General features: G+C 45.4%; 1 protein-coding gene across 2 annotated transcripts in view; it reads right to left on the bottom strand.

The window, feature by feature from the left end:
• Positions 1 to 14,483, bottom strand: part of RYK (receptor like tyrosine kinase) — a 65,263-nt gene extending 50,780 nt beyond the window's left edge. For both annotated transcript variants that reach the window (XM_080410374.1, XM_080410375.1), the window contains exon 1: positions 14,022 to 14,483. In XM_080410374.1, coding sequence (XP_080266500.1) covers positions 14,022 to 14,325 — 304 coding nt within the window. In that variant the 5' untranslated portion in view covers positions 14,326 to 14,483. The remainder of the gene's footprint in view (positions 1 to 14,021) is intronic.
• Positions 14,484 to 15,835: the final 1,352 nt, after the last annotated feature.

The raw sequence follows: 15,835 nt of genomic DNA, 5'->3' as shown, positions 1-15,835 counted from the left end.
GTAACATGTAGCTAGCCTATGTCACAGGTTGCTGAGGAAAAGAAGGTAAGAAACAAGGTTAGTTTTCCCCGTTGTTTCAGATTTCAGGAATGCATAGTAAACTACTAAACTACTATACTAAAACCTGACTGGGGGGGGAGAATGTAATTCTGCAAGATGTTGGGTTCCTCCTAAGGTGTTGAACACTTTTGCCACGTCACACTTTAAGTTGGGCAAATACACCACCATCCTGGAACAAACCCAAATTAGTATGTAATGTTTTATGTCATATATGGAATGATCAAAGCAGAAAACAGGGGGCTCAAGAAGAAAAACACCAATGCATTACAAACAGCTAGAGAGAATAGGCAGCTCTTCAATAGCCATTTTTGAGGCAAAGCAATAAAACAAAGAAAGGGGCAGAGAACCTTACACAGAAATATGGAAACCCTGATGTGTTACATAAACTATAAAGGAGGAAAAGAAGTTCTTCAGAAATGCTTCTGTTGGTTTAAGCAGTATATTGGCGATCAACGATGAACAGTTTTAAAACACCGGCTGCAGTTTTGCTTTGGCAAGCCTCCTTAAACAAATCCATATGCAGACAATGCGTAACGCTAAAGGATCTAGTTTCTCATTACTTGGACTTGACTAACCTACACCAACCCGTGCGAAAACAGTAAGACCAACGCTTTGCTTTGATTTCAAGGCAAAACCGCCACCCCTTTACCCAAGCAGTCCCTAAATCTCATTATTAACTTCCACATCTTTGTATCTCCCACCATTGGGCATAAACTTCAAAGAATAAATTAAAGTTGAACACAAACAAAAAGGTAAATTTAAGCAGCACCACAGAGAAAGTCTGTCATTCTTTGCACTGTTTAACATAACAAAACATCTGAAGAAGCTCAGAAAGGAAGGAGAAAGGCTAATGTTCATTCTCAAATGCAAAAGATGGTGGGCAGCCCTTGTGTTCATGACAAAATTGAATCATGTCAGTCTACCAGCCTAACAAAACACTTCTTTTCAAATGTCCTTGTTCAAATGCAGTCTAGCTTCAACTTTTTTTTTCCCCCCTTCCTAAGCACAACATACAAAAGAAACTTGCCTCTACCAGCATGGGAAAAATTATTCTTATGAAGCAATTCTATCCTACAACATGCACTCGTAATAATACATTCTTCTTAAAGACAATGACAGTGTTGAGAAGTCTGTTACCTGGAGTTACACATCATTACTTAATTACTTCAAATCATCATTCTGGCAGATTTTGTCTAAAATCAAGAGACAGAAAATGAATGTGCAACGTAAGAGTCAGATGAGATCACTATTAGGCTAGGGCTAATATTTGTATTACAAAAATTAGTATTTCATTAAGAGCAGTCTGGTAACGATAGCTGACATAATGGACTGTCCCAGCTCCTACCCAACCCTCTGGTAGATTCCTGTCTGTGTACAGGAATGACTGAAATTAATGCCTGGTTTCTTAATAGTGTGCAATTTGAAAGAGTTTCTTCACAGGCAGCCGAGAAATCTCTGCAGTGCAAATTCAAACCACTACAGCCCTCACACAGCAAGACACTCCTGCTGACTCACAGCCACTGAAATAATTTCAGAGGTACACAGTTAAACAAGTCATTTTCTGAACAAATAAAATATTTATATAAAGAAGTTTATGTGCTCCAGAGAATGATGCCTCCACTCCTCATCTGGGGTTAGCTCTCTGGCCAGACCAGAAGCTTCCACTCCAGTGTGACCATCCACGTGAAAGAGTATGAACCTCAAGCTTCAAAATCTTCACCACCATCTACTTCCCAAGTCTGAGCAATCTACCCCACAAACACACCAGATTCTCCCAGCACAGGACTATTTACCATGTCAAAGAAAGCGCACCATAAATCTGAAATACTGACTAAATCCTAAGCTTTCCTAATTTTTGCAACAGAATCTGCAAGCACGCGCTGCAAAAATTCTATTTTCATACCATCAGTCTAAGCACAAGGAAACATGGCTGAAGAATTAAAAATCAGCTCTTGACTACTGCAACTTTTCTTCAGGGTAAAGAGACCACCTTCCCAGAGCAAGCCACCTTAGTTTGACTAGATTTAATCAGTTCACTTCAACAATCAGCTTACACAGGGCTGAAACTACAACTGTGATGAGTTAAATGAGGAAATCAAATACAAACTGACCCACATGGATCAATTTCATTTAGAAAACAGAAAACTATTGGAAATGTAATACTAAACATCTCCGTATATATACACACACAAAAGACTTTCTATCCTGTTTGTACATATCCAGTATATATGACAATGGAATTGAACTTTCCTTTAATCAAACAAGTAACAGATTAGAGCCTTCTACTTCCATTTTTACTTAAGTTTTCCACAACACTCCAGCCTGCTAGTTAGAGCTGCTGGGTCAGGAATTTGGGCTGAAATATTTGCTCTTAAATATATTACAAGCCACAAGTCTCTCAAAAAGGCAACTGATGAAAAATAGCACAGGAAAAAAAGTTAAATCTTGAGTAACACAGAGATGATGAAGAAACAGCTTTTCACTCTCATAACACATGTCAAAGGATGTTGCTCAGTGTCAAGCTTGAAAGCCAAAACAGAAGGCACAAATCCATCAATACTCACTAATACACCTATTCCCTTCTCCTTGGAAACATCTCCTCCCTGATGTTGAACAGTCCCTCTGCTCACCACCCACCTCACACTTAGGGGAGGGGGAAAAAAAAAAACAAACCACAACACAAAGACAAAAGATTCTTCCATTTTGGGGGGCAACTTCCTACCTCTACATATGAAGTTCTTCATTGCCTACACGCGTCTCTCTCACCAGAGCACTCTCCAATCCACTTCCCTAAACTTCAGTCTATGCTTTGCTAGAAAGAAGCATCTTATAACACAGTACCATAAACCTTGAAAAGAAAAGCCACATCATCGAGCGCATGGAAAACTGACGAGAAATAAAAATCACAGCTTGACACATGACCAAAGCATACAGAAACACACAAACTCTTAGTGCAATTCCACCAGCATTAGCTTGTTAACGTAACACATACTGATTGGCAACACTCCAGAATCAAATCCACTCTCACCTCCACGGAAACCTCTCCCGCCAGAGACTGATGCCTCATTGCTAATAGCACAGTTGCTTTGTTAACTCACCTAACTCTACCCAGCAGTAGCAGGGAGCATATGGACTGCGGTTATTTACACAAATGGCTTTGTTACCTGTGCAGAGTTAACTTTTCACAAGCTGGAGATGGAATGCAATACACAAGGCATTCAATTTGAGGAAATACTCAACATAACTTCAAGGCAATGACTTTGTCCTTGAAAGCCAACCAAGACTCCCTAGCAGGAAATCTTAGTAGGAAGCTTCCCAATGTCTAGCAAACAAGACTAAAAACTTGGCTGAGAGCTCTCATTATATCCTCATCAATCTTCACTGACAGATCACCCACAATTCACCTTACTGATACTGTTAAATACAATTTGCAAGTACAATACCACAGGCAAACAGGATTTTCTCACTCAAAGGCGTTTCTGAAAGTCACAGAGCAGACTTCTTCCTTTCTAAAGGAAGAGGCTTCCCCCAGGAGACTGCACTCGCTGAAGTGAAAGCATAAGGAACTCTGCAATATTTAACTCAATCCATACTAAATAGACAACAGTCATTATGAGGATGCAACTGCTTACCCTTTTGTTTGTCTCTGAACAGCAGCAACAATTACATTTCAACAGTCTGCCTGCTTATTCTTCTCTCCTTCACCTACAGAAATAATCTTCACTTTTCCGATAGGTTATAAAGACCACTGTGAAAATGCTTAGAAGATTATACTCTCCTTAATGGGGATTAAAACAAAAACCAAACCACAAATCTTACCTCAAAGCAGAATACAAGTAAACTCTGCTCCTGAGAACACCTTCTAACTGAAATTTGCCCATTTGAAACAAAAAACAACAAAAAAAAAAATCACACCAAAAAAACCCTCGTAAAACTTCCCAACAAAACCAGCAGTCACTTTGCTATTAATAGCCAGAAAAATGCATGTAAGTTACTTGAAGAGCTGATGCCAACGGAAGGATGCAGCAGAGATGCACAAGGCATACATGAAGGTAGAAGAAAATTAGTGCCAGTGACCTGAACAGCAAGCAAGGGGAAATGGGACAGATGGGATAGGAATGGTGCAAATACAGTATTGGAGGCAACTGAGAGGGAAATCTATAATATAAAAAAATAAAACGAAATAAAACTAACTATAATGACCAAATTAAACAACTTTATTCTTAGCACACAGAATATTTATGAAATGAAAATTTAATTTATGAATAATGGTAAATTTAACTTACCAGTAATGCAAATGTCTCAATTATTGTAACAAAGTTTGATGCATCTTTTGAATTAGAATGAAAGTAAACACTGAGAATACAAAGCAAAAAGAAAAGTTCCATCCACACGAACAGCAGTTGCCCAGGAGCACACATCTCAAAATAACTTCAGACCAAAACCTCACAAAGGTTTTGAACTGAACTACTGTAATCTTCCCAGCCAAAACTCAATCACCTAACAAAGGCATCAAACCTCATTTGGACTCGTGAATAATATGCATTTGCTGTATTTTAGTGTCACCCACTCGCAGAAGTTGTGCCACTTCATTTTCTTTAATTTCTTTTTTTCCCCCCAGTTATAGTAAAGCACCCACGCGTAGATTCAGTTATCCCTGTCAGCAAGACGATAAGGTACAACAGCCTAAGTCACTTTTAGAACGGTGTCCCTGCCAATGGCCATGACTATTTCTGTAACAAGTACCCAACTGAGTACAAATTAAAAAAACAAAAGCTTTTAAAAAAGACACACACCTCCTCCCTGTAAGAGACTGCCCACCTTCGAGAACCACCACTGACACAGCAGATGTTTATCTCAGCATTGTTACAGCAGGAAGCCAACACCACTGCCATAGCAGAGGTTTATCTCAACAATGTTATGGCAGGAAACCCACCGACTGACCACAGAGCAACTGGTGGAGCTCATAATGAGAAATTTAATCAAATGCTTGCACATGCACCCAGACAAGGGGCTTGGAGACCCCCCGAGGACCACCTGAGGTACTGGGCATGCACACCACAGCCAGGTGGAAGGTGTGGTTAAGCAGAACAGCTTGGGACAACCCTATAAAAGAACGGAATCAACCAACATCAGATGGAACATTCCCCCACCAGACGTGGAAATGAATCAGACTGTCGGGATGCTGCACCTCCAGGGTGGTAGCTATTGCTGTGAACTTCTTCATTCTTGCCTCTTTTTTTCCTTCCTTTTTCTCTTTGTGTCTTGCTTTCTCCTTTGCATTTGCAAACCTGTTGTCAGGCAAATAAAGTTCCCTGGCGCTTGACTCCATTTTGAGTCTAATTCCGTTCCCAAGAACACAAGCAAAACCTCGCTCAGGTCTTGGACCGGCACGCGACACTCCCTCAATGTACCAGACCTCTCAGTCTCGAAACTCATGATTCCAGTTCTGTGACCGACGGGACTGCTGAAGGGATAATGCACCCTTCGCATCTGTTGAGACACTTTGGTGCAAACAATTAGTGAAACTAATTGTTTAATGCAAAACCAAGTTCCACACAAACTAAAATAGGTTTGTTCACTTCTATGGCAATCTCTTTACACAGTAAAGCCACAAAGCTTAATATTTTTCTTTTATTAGGAAGTATTCTACAAGGCCATCAATTAACTTCATAAAGGCTAAAACAGTTTTGAGAGGATAACCATCTTTATCAACCTGCTCAGCTTCACTGGTACCACTGGCATTATGTATTCTGAGCGGCTGCAGCTTTTCAAGCCTACTAAGCAGCAGCTCCAATGCTTACATTACTGCTCTTATCTTTCCCAAGCAACATGGTGAAATCAATATACTGGTTAATTTAATTACGGCTATTCAAGACTCGGTAAGTGGCATTGAAATTCTAAAGCATCACATTAGTTTCATGCTGTTGCTTCTGCTCCCAGATCTCCAAAGCAGTCAGTGCAAATATGTGAGTTATCCGCTTGAAAGAAGGACAAAGGCAGAGATGGAAGAGAAATAATGCGTTTGAAGCCTCTACCATCACGCCCTTTGTACCGCCACAAGGCATTTTCGGAGAGTGTTAGCATTCATTCTTACATGGGATCTGCTGGCGCTGCTGCCATTCGGAGGGGGTGGGGGAAGGAAAAAAACCTCAATTCATCAGGCACAACTCATTAAATGCACTTCACCCTTTACACACTCCCTGCTTTCACAGTTGAGGCCTCAAGTACAATTTTAATACTGCACACTAAGTTACTGTAGGAACAGCCTCTAACTAAAGACCCTTCCGCTGCAAGAAAAGTAGGAGCCTCAGCGATCTTTTGAGTCTGGATAGTTTTGTGTAGGAATTGGTCATCAAGCAATCCCATCTTGCTAGAGCTCAGAACAACTGTGAACCACAATACATTTGGAATTTGTCTAATTAATTCAGCTTCTTCAGTATCCAAACACTGAATAGCAGAAGGGGAGGAGAAAAACACAAAACTTCCCCCACATACTTCACCTTTTAAAGTACCCACGCAGCAGAGTGTACAGTATTGCTGCCGCCACAGCCCCCACTCCAAGGAAAACTCCACCCTGGGATTTTTCATGCCTGTGAGCATGATCCTTATCTCTCGTGTTTCCCTCAGCCCAGGTAGTGCTTAGGAGCAGTTTCAGACCCTGCCTTCCTCCCAGTACTGGTGAGCCTTCTCTTGCTGGCTTTTTTCATGCATGCAGGGAGCTCTGTACCTCCATTTCCTCTCTCTTGTTCCTATTCTGTCCATGCACTGGAGGGGGAAAGAGCATGTATTCAGAGAGGCCAAACAATCGACAGTGATAAATAAGATGCCACCAAACAGAACACAGGTACACAGGTGTAAAATCACAGCAATGAGAAATGCAGCTTTGGGATTCCCCTCCTCTCCATCAGGGCAGCCTCTAGTCTCACAGGTCAGATTTCTTCCAAGTTCCTGACACACAAATGTTACAAGAGCCACAAACATTTATCGCCAGACAGACCTTGGCCTCTCGGGAGCCGAAATGGCTGCTTCCTCCCAGGCCTGAGCGCAGAGAGCTGCAAGAGGAAGCCAAGCTGCCTGCTGCCCATGCAGTCCCTCCTGAACCGCCAATCTGCAGAAGCAAACTGTTTTCTCTGGGTAGGGTTCAGACAGAGCCCCCAGCATTTTCAAATCCCAACACAAACTGGTGTGACAGAACAGCCACAGAAATCAACTACCCATCTCAGCAATGCTGAGCAGATCAACACACACAAGGACTAAAGTATTTCCCAGACTTCCCTCTCAATGGCAGTCACACAGAAGTTATTTGAAAGCAATCCTAACCCAGGCTAGAAGCTGCCTCCACTGGTATCACTCCCAATGGCCTTCCACAGGCTGTTTCAAACTTCTAGAAGCATGTTCTTCTGCCAGTTTGCAAGCATTACAAATATTGCAGTGGGTTTGTATGTCTGCACCCATCTCCAAAAGAACAGCTATCCACATGCCATTTGAACTTTGAAAATTAAAAGTGAGGTCATAGAATGGAAAAGGGCAGAGGAACCCCAAATGCAGCTTGTTCTCATAAACCTCAAAACAATATTGACATGAACCATGGTACTCTAAACCAGACGGACAAGCATCCAAGCATCCTGAAAAGCTCCAAAACAAAAACAGATTGCTCAACAACATGATGCAAAGAACTTGTCACAAAGTGCTGCAGCTAGCAAGCAGCCAGATGTTGCTGCATGCGCCCTCCAAATGCTTCTATTCCTCCAAAGCAAACTTAAGGGACACTCGCCTGCAATACTAAAAAGCCCATCTAAAAACCATCAGTCATGGACAATCATTAGGCTAAAGGGCTTTACAGGGCAAGGTAATAAAATAACTATCCTAAAAAGAGCACTTCCACTTAAGTGGAACAAATCAGAGTATTTTCAGGCCATCATCAGAAATTCAGTTCTGTTACAGTGCATGGCATCTGTCAAAATTAGAAGCTTGCTTTCCATCCAGCATTGCACGCCTATGGTATGCTTTAATTTTAAGTCCCTTTCAAATGGTAAAATGAAGCATCAACATGCAGGGTTTTGCATTTCTGCAAAGACAGGCGTGTGGACCATAATGCTTATTTTTGCATACAACATGCCAACAGCTACTGTTCTTCAGAGTCAAGCACTTAAAAGCTAGAAAATCAGTATTTAAGAACACGTATACAACAGAACCAGATTCTGAACTGTCAGTCACATACCACACAGACACTTGCTTCAAGACCTTAGGGTACACAAACATCTGCTTCTTAGTGGACATTCATCTTCCTGCAATTACACAGAGGCTCTCTGCTGTATTTTTTCTGGCCTAAAGAGGCACCATGTACAACCCCCTGTAACTTACTCATCTCATGTGGAAATTTATCTTGGGTGCTGCTAACAAAACTCGCTTGGAACACAGCACTAGCTCACTGATGGTGCTCTGCATTGTGATGCTCTCAAAGACAGACATGAGTAGGCTTTTAACATGGCTCTGAAGCATTTCAAGAATCAGAAGAAAGAAATACTTCAACCTTTCAATAATTTGAACACCAAGCTCACCCCTGCAAACTGATTTTCAGCTCCCCTTCATAACAGGGACAACTAACCATGCAACAGACAAAGGAAAAAGAGGATTTCCAGTCACTATAAACTCAGTGCAAGTACCATAAAGCACTTTTGACGTGAACTCCTGTTGATAACTCCTCAAAATAGTGATATTAAGAAAGCTGTTTCACAGTGTAAACTGAAAACATCCTAATTAAGATCAACTGCTGCAGTAAGTAGACCTTTAGCCTCCATCTAAAATATCCAAAACTGCATTTTGCCTGTAATCCACCAAGGCTCTGCTCAGTCCTTCTGAAAGCACACCTGGAGTACTGGCTCCAGTGCTGCGTTTTCCAATACAAGAGACATGGAACTACTGGGGAGAATCCAGCAAAGGACCACAAAGACTACTAAAGGGACTGGAGCATCTCTCCTATGAGAAGAGGCTCAGAAAGCTGAGGCTGTTCAGCCTGAAGAAGAGATGGCTCAGGGGGATCTCATCAATGCATATAAATACCTGAAGGTGTGTATACAAAGATGACAAATCCAGGCTCTTCTCAGCAGTGCCCAGTGACAAGACCAGTGACAGGCTACAAACTGGAACACAGGAGGGTCTGTCTGAACATCAGGAAAAACTCATACTGTGAGGGTGACCAAGCACTAGCTCAGGTTGCCCGCTGAGGTGGTGGAGTCTCCATCCTTGGAGATCTTCAAAAGCTTCTAGACACAGTGCTAGACAACCAGCTGTAGGTGGTCCTGCTTGAGCAGGGGGTTAGGCCAGAGGACCTCCAGAGGTCCCTGCCAGCCCCAACCATTCTGTAAGTCAGCAGTACAATTTAAAAACAAAACCCCAATCCTCTGTTATAATAGGTTTTGCATCAGGTTCACATCTTACAATCAGACAACTCATTTTAGTAAGCTGCACACTGGCTTCAAGTGAAATTCTAGGACACCTAAGAAGTTGTCACATAAATGTTAAATCTGTAATTAAGCAAGATGCAAATATAAAACCAACAGAAGACAGCATTCAATACGTTTACTCAGAAGAAACTAGGCCAAAGAATACTAAGTTTGCAAACTCAATGCAAACATCCTAGGACTTCTGACTCTCCCACAATACTAATTTACCCCACCCACCACCATCCCAATATGTATGCATTATGACAGCCCTTTGTTACATGTTAACATGGTATCTTTTCCCCCATGGGACCAAAGTCTCATTTAGCATTCAAGCTAGACCTGTCTCTAAAAAGAGCCAGAGCCACATGATGAGGAAGGCTATCCACAAGACCAATTTCACACCTGAAAGGTATGTAGTCCAAGGAAAAAAAAAAAAGCCTTGCAAGAACAGAAAGGATTGTCCTTGCTGCTTAAGCATCTTGTTGCTGCTGTAAACAATTATGTGCTATCTCTTGAATGCTACAACAGAACTGCCTGCAATGCAAGAAAAACCTGTTTAAGCCAAGTTTTCCCATGCAGCTGTTGATTCTGGTCCTTGTACTCAGAGGGTATAACCCAGGTCTTCCTGTGAGGCTAAGCTGCAGAACGGCCGGCAACTCACAGCTGAAGGTCTAGGAGATACACCGTGAATGCATGAAGTGCTAAATAATGCTATGTACTTTAAATAGACCAGATCAAATCCTTAATTATTAAAAGCTAGCTACCTAATATTAATGGCTATTTTTTACTTTTTTCTCCAAACCTTAACTCATTACCTGCAAAGCAGGGATACACATGCCTTTATATCACAGGATCCTGTGAAAAGCCACTCAGTGGAGCATTTCAACATTATAGACAAACACCATGTTCTGATTTCACAGGAAAATCTAAATGGAAATCACTAAATCAAGTACAGACCTTCTACTAAGTAATTCATCACCAATTTAACACCACCTCCCCTGCATGCTTAGCATCACAGGAAGGTCACTGGAAAACCATGATACGATCACAGGTAGCTTTATCATGTCTATATAGTTAGTGACTCTGTAAGACCAACACTACTTTCTTCACGTTTATGTGCAGGCCCAAAAGAGATTCTCCATATGAACCAGCTCCAAAAAGCTATGGATTGCAGCGCTGTGTTTACAGACACCCCTAAAACGGGTTGCAGTGCTCGGGATGTCTCTCCCCAGCAAGGTAACCTTCCTCCTCCCCGACTCTCCATCACTCTGTACCTCACCTCTACTCTCACTCAAGCACCTCTGGCTCCTGCTACCATCGCTGAAGTCATTTCAACCAAGTCCCCTTGACTAACTCCTCTCTTTCTACCTCCATCCCTTCTATCGCTGAAACCTGCCTGGTGCAAGTGGAATCTAACACATTCAAGTATGTGAAAGCCACAATTATTTTTCCCCCCAAAGGCTTATAGTTTGGATGGCTGTGAACATTTTCCACAGGAACAGCAAGAGATACTGCTGACGGAGACACTATCTGCCTGCCATATAGCAAGTCCTGCTTTCAGACCATGAGAACTCTGTAGCTTTTCAAGATACAAATCCATCTCACACAACAAGACAAGCCAGTTTACTCTAGTTTTCTTCTCTGTAAAGTTCTGAAGGTTTCAAAACAATTCCTCCTAAGGCAGACACATGGTCAGAATCACATAGCCTAACGGTGGAAGCTTGGCATAAGCATACAGAAAAGCAGCGGGCAGTTTTCACTATAAATCATAGTATCTGTCCTGCCTCCATGCCACAGAAACAACAGCAGCCACAAATAATCTTAAACAAGTCACTATTTCATTTACAAGAGCCACAACCTAATTAAAAACACAGACCATGGTTCCATAAGACACTGAACTCTGGTTTTGAGGAAAGCAGTACTGCTATGCTCCACTGAACTGGTTCAGCCTCACTGGTGGAGAGACCACACGTGGGTACAGCCCTGCAGACCCTGCCCCAGACCCTGTGGATGCTCCAGTTTTGCATGGAGAACACCACTGCATCACTGTCTATGGCCAATTCAGCAGACTCACCATTGTGCACTTACATTTGTTCCAAATCAAATTTGTGACCTAAAGATGTATGGGGACAATATTAAGAAGCAGAAAGACACACCACAGGCTGTAGTAACTCCATGTAACATTTGGGTTTCCAAGCACTTCAGAAAGTCTTAAGTATTTTCTGTTCAACCACAGCAAGACAGTAGCAGTGAAAGAAATGAGCTTCTATGTTTATATTAGCAGCTTCGCTGAACCTAACAGTTGGCTTCACAAGCAACGTCATTTTCCTATCTGCTGTGAATGTCTACCCTAGCATCCCCTGAACCATGGCTTTTTTCAAATGAGTTAGAGAAGCTGAATCATCTCCCTGCTCTTCAAAAGTTCACACACACCTATAGGATCACTTAAACCATAAACTTGCTCATACATAAACACAGTTCAGATACTACAAAACTGAACATTTTAAAATAGCTTGTTTTGTTTTCAGAACTGTGAAGAACTGGAATAAACCTGTCTGTCCCTTTGGACTTTCTTCTGCCAGAGGAATACATAAAGCAAGCTGAGATCTGATTGCCTGTGCCTAGATGCCTTGCCAAACTACACCTTACCCACAACAGCTAGTATGTGTAAATACCCCTAAAATTCAATTTCATGCCAATGACGCAAGGTGGATCCTAAAAGTTTAGTTTACAACATACTGGTAGTGATCTGAATCCCACCAACTGAAAAAAAAATGCCAGTTTATCTCCACATTAGACTCCAGTTTATCCACAAGCCTTTGGAGTCACAGAAGCAAGAACAGATCATTAAGCATCAGATACTTAAAAGCAATATAAAACAGCTCCAGACAGCTTGAATAATAAATTACTTCAACCCACACTGGCAATAGACACCCATAAGGGAGGTCACGGGATGTAATTTAACTTCAAAAGTAATAGTAACAACAGATCTTCCCTCCTCAATTGTTACTTCATGATGAATAATTATGCTAGTGGATCATGGAAGTCTGAGCAAATCCAACTAACACAGATTTCAGGTGCTAGAGTCAGGATAGCTCAAACTTTACCATTCACTACATTCAAGATGAAATACTTGTTTAGAAAATCGCCTAAACAGCAAGCCTGATATTTTTATCCTCTATCTGTAACAGAGCATCTGGCAGCAAGCACATGCAATGTAAAAATGACGGCAGCAGAACGCTAATCACCAGAGCAAGCCATAAGGGAAAGAATGTTTACGGTGTTATTAAATCCCTAGGTCCCCTGACTTTGGTCAGCTACGTGCTTACAGAGTTCAACTTAACTGGTGATATTTTTGTCTATTTGATGCAAATAAAGTCTTTCACTGCTCATTTTTCAGTTTATGGAAACACAGGACACTTGCTGAAAAACAAATCACTGGAGATACCAATATATTTGTTTTGAGACTCCAGTCACCAACTCTAAATAAGAGCCTAACCAAGCCAAAGCCTACAGAAAACAAATCTTTCTTTAAAATCAGAGACTCTCCAAGCACAAAACTACTGCGAAAGCCTTCTGCAGCGGGCCAGATGGGGGACTTCATGAACTGCCTCCAAGTACTTGCGCAGCAATTGTCAGCCTGCCTAGAAATTAAGATTCCTTTCACACACACACCCCGAATTATTGCCAAGTCTCCTCTCTGCCCTCTGAGTGTCACTTGCCTCGCTAATTAAATCACAGGCCTGAACTCACCTCTTCCAGGGCTTACCCTGCTCCCACGGGGCACCATCCCCAGTCACTTGAACCTAGGGAACCCCCCACCATCAGGGTAAAGCCCAGGGCTCTTTTCTCCCCCCAACCACACACACACAAGGCAGCACAGAAGCTTTCCTGAGCCCTCAGACCCCTCCATTCTCCCCACGGCCCTCTGCTCCCCCAGCCCTACAGAATCCCACCTGGATCCCCAGATTCACCCAACCCCACTCCAGTCCCGCGGCCCCCCATCCTCTCCTGAACCCCAGGGCCTTCATCCCCACTCACAGCCCTCTCCATCGTCCCCTGCACCCCAGACCTGCCCTTGCGACAGTCCCACAGACATCCCCATTCCTCTTGGAACGCCACAGCCACCACCCCTACCCTCCACTCCCACCGGCCCCAAGCCATCCCCACCACAGCCCCACAGACCCCCCATTCCCTTCCAGACCCCCCATCCCCTTCCAGACCCCCAAACCCCACAGAACTTCCCTCATCGCCTCCTGAGCGCCCTGACCCCCAACACCACCCATCCCCAGAGCCCCCATCCCCTTCCAGACCCCCAAACTCCACAGCACTCCCCTCATCGCCTTCTGGGCACCCCGACCCGCAACAGCACCTCAGCCCCACAGACAGCCCCGCAAGCCCCTGGCTCCACAGGCCGCCCCCGCGGCCCCCACCCCGCAGACGGCCCCGCCGCCGGCCCCAGCCCACCTTCCCGCCGGGCCCGGCGCGGCCGCGGCCCCGGCCCGCACTCACCGATCAGCCGGCGCACCTCCTCCTCGCTCAGGTAGAGGCTGAGGCTGGGCCCGGGGCCGGCGGGGGGCCAGTCCGGGGGCCCCGCGGCGTGCGGGCCGGAGCTGGGGCCGGCCTGGCCCTCGGCGCCGGCGGGCAGCAGCAGCAGCAGCGGCAGCAGGCGGAGGAGATGGCGGCGCTGGCCCCGCACCCGGCACCACCACGACGACGGCGGCCGCCGCCGCCGCCTCCCCGCGCCCGCCTCCCCCGGCGCCGAAAGGGGCCGGCCCCGCCGCCGGCGGCCCCCGCCCCGGCGCCCCGGCACCATCGCTCCGCGGGGAGGCAGGCAGGCAGGCAGGCAGGGCCGGCGGTGGGGGGGGGGAAGGCCGGGAGGGGACCCCCCCGCCCCGCCGAACCCCTCACACGCCGCGGCCGCCAGCCCCCGCCCCGCCGCTCATGGCTGCGCGCGCCCGACGCCGCCGCTGGCGCCGCGCGCGCCCCGCCCCCGCGCACGCGCACGGCGCGGCCACCGGCAGCCCCGCGGCCTCCTGAGGGGAGGGGGCGAGCGGGGGGAGCGCCGCGGCCCGGCAGCGCGCCCTCCGCCTCCTCCGCCTGCTCCGCCTGGGCTGCCGGCTCCTCGGGCCCTGCCCTCCAGCCCCCCGGCCTGCCTGGCCACCTGCCGGCTGGGCCCGGGCGGCTCCTCCACACGGCGGGGAGCGCTCGGCCAAAACATCCCGGCGGAAGATCTCCTGAAGTCACTGACCGGAAAGTTACCCAGCTGGAAATACCTCCGGAATACCAGCGCTTTAAGAAAATTTCCTTTTTTGGTGATTGTTTTTAAGGCTCAGTGTAGCGATGTTGTGTTTAATGCTCTAATTGCTTTTTGCTTGTCTTTGGGCGCTCGGGCAGCAGCAGCGTTGCCGAGGGCTGTGCCGGAGGAGGGCCCTGGGTCCGCCAGGGATGGGTATGGCCTCCCCGCCAAGCCCCTGCTGCTGCAGGGGTCCCAGAGTAAAACCCAAACTGTAAACACGTCTGCTGTGCCGTACCAAGTGCCAGCAGCGGCGCTGCATGGCAGCTGATGTATTTTGTAAGAACGCTATGATAATCAAGTCAAACGATGAAAGCAATGTTAAATTCCAACATAAGACTTTGAATCAACTATACAAACATCCCTGACCTTTTCCCGAAATCCTTTTCTGCACAGAATTTCAGAAGTATGTGTTTCCGTTGCAGTCTGGCACAAAACCCCGTTCCAAGATGTCCACCTTTCCCCTGAAACGCAAAACCTCTGGTGCTATCAGCTCGGCAAGTGGATCTTGTTTTTCTGAACTGACATTTCACCTAAATGCGCCCGGTCCCTCACCCCTCCGGGCTGATGATGGAAGAGCCGCCTCCATCGTCACCTTCCTACCTGCTTTCGGGTCTGGCTGCTTTCCAGCTCCTCTGGACTCCCCAAAGAGCAGTAACCGTGTCAGTCTTTGCAAATTCATCGCTGGCAGCTGCCTGCTTGATTGAGATCTTCAGCAGATGTGTCACAATACTCAGTTATGACCATTAAATCAGTTAATAGCTTTGAATAATACACTCTCTTCCGACCTGCCAGGGGGAATTTAGTACCTACGTGGGTGACCATGACAGGAGGATAGTGCAGGCTAATTGGCCACGGAGGGGTTTTAATCAGTGAGTCTTTCAGCTCGTAACCGTAAGAGAAAGCGCATAGGAGGTTCTGCTCTTCAAATCACTGTGGTGAAAGAGAAATTGCTCGCACACCTCCCCACAATAAGCATCACTTACTTAGCAATACGAGGCATAAAAAAAATAGAACAGCAAACTGAAAA

The sequence above is a fragment of the Falco punctatus genome, assembly GCF_963210335.1.
Source record: "Falco punctatus genome assembly, chromosome: 13".
Classification (NCBI taxonomy): Eukaryota; Metazoa; Chordata; class Aves; order Falconiformes; family Falconidae; genus Falco; species Falco punctatus.
The sequence above is the reverse complement of the archived record's forward strand: the minus strand, read 5'-3'. Positions and strand labels throughout refer to the sequence as shown.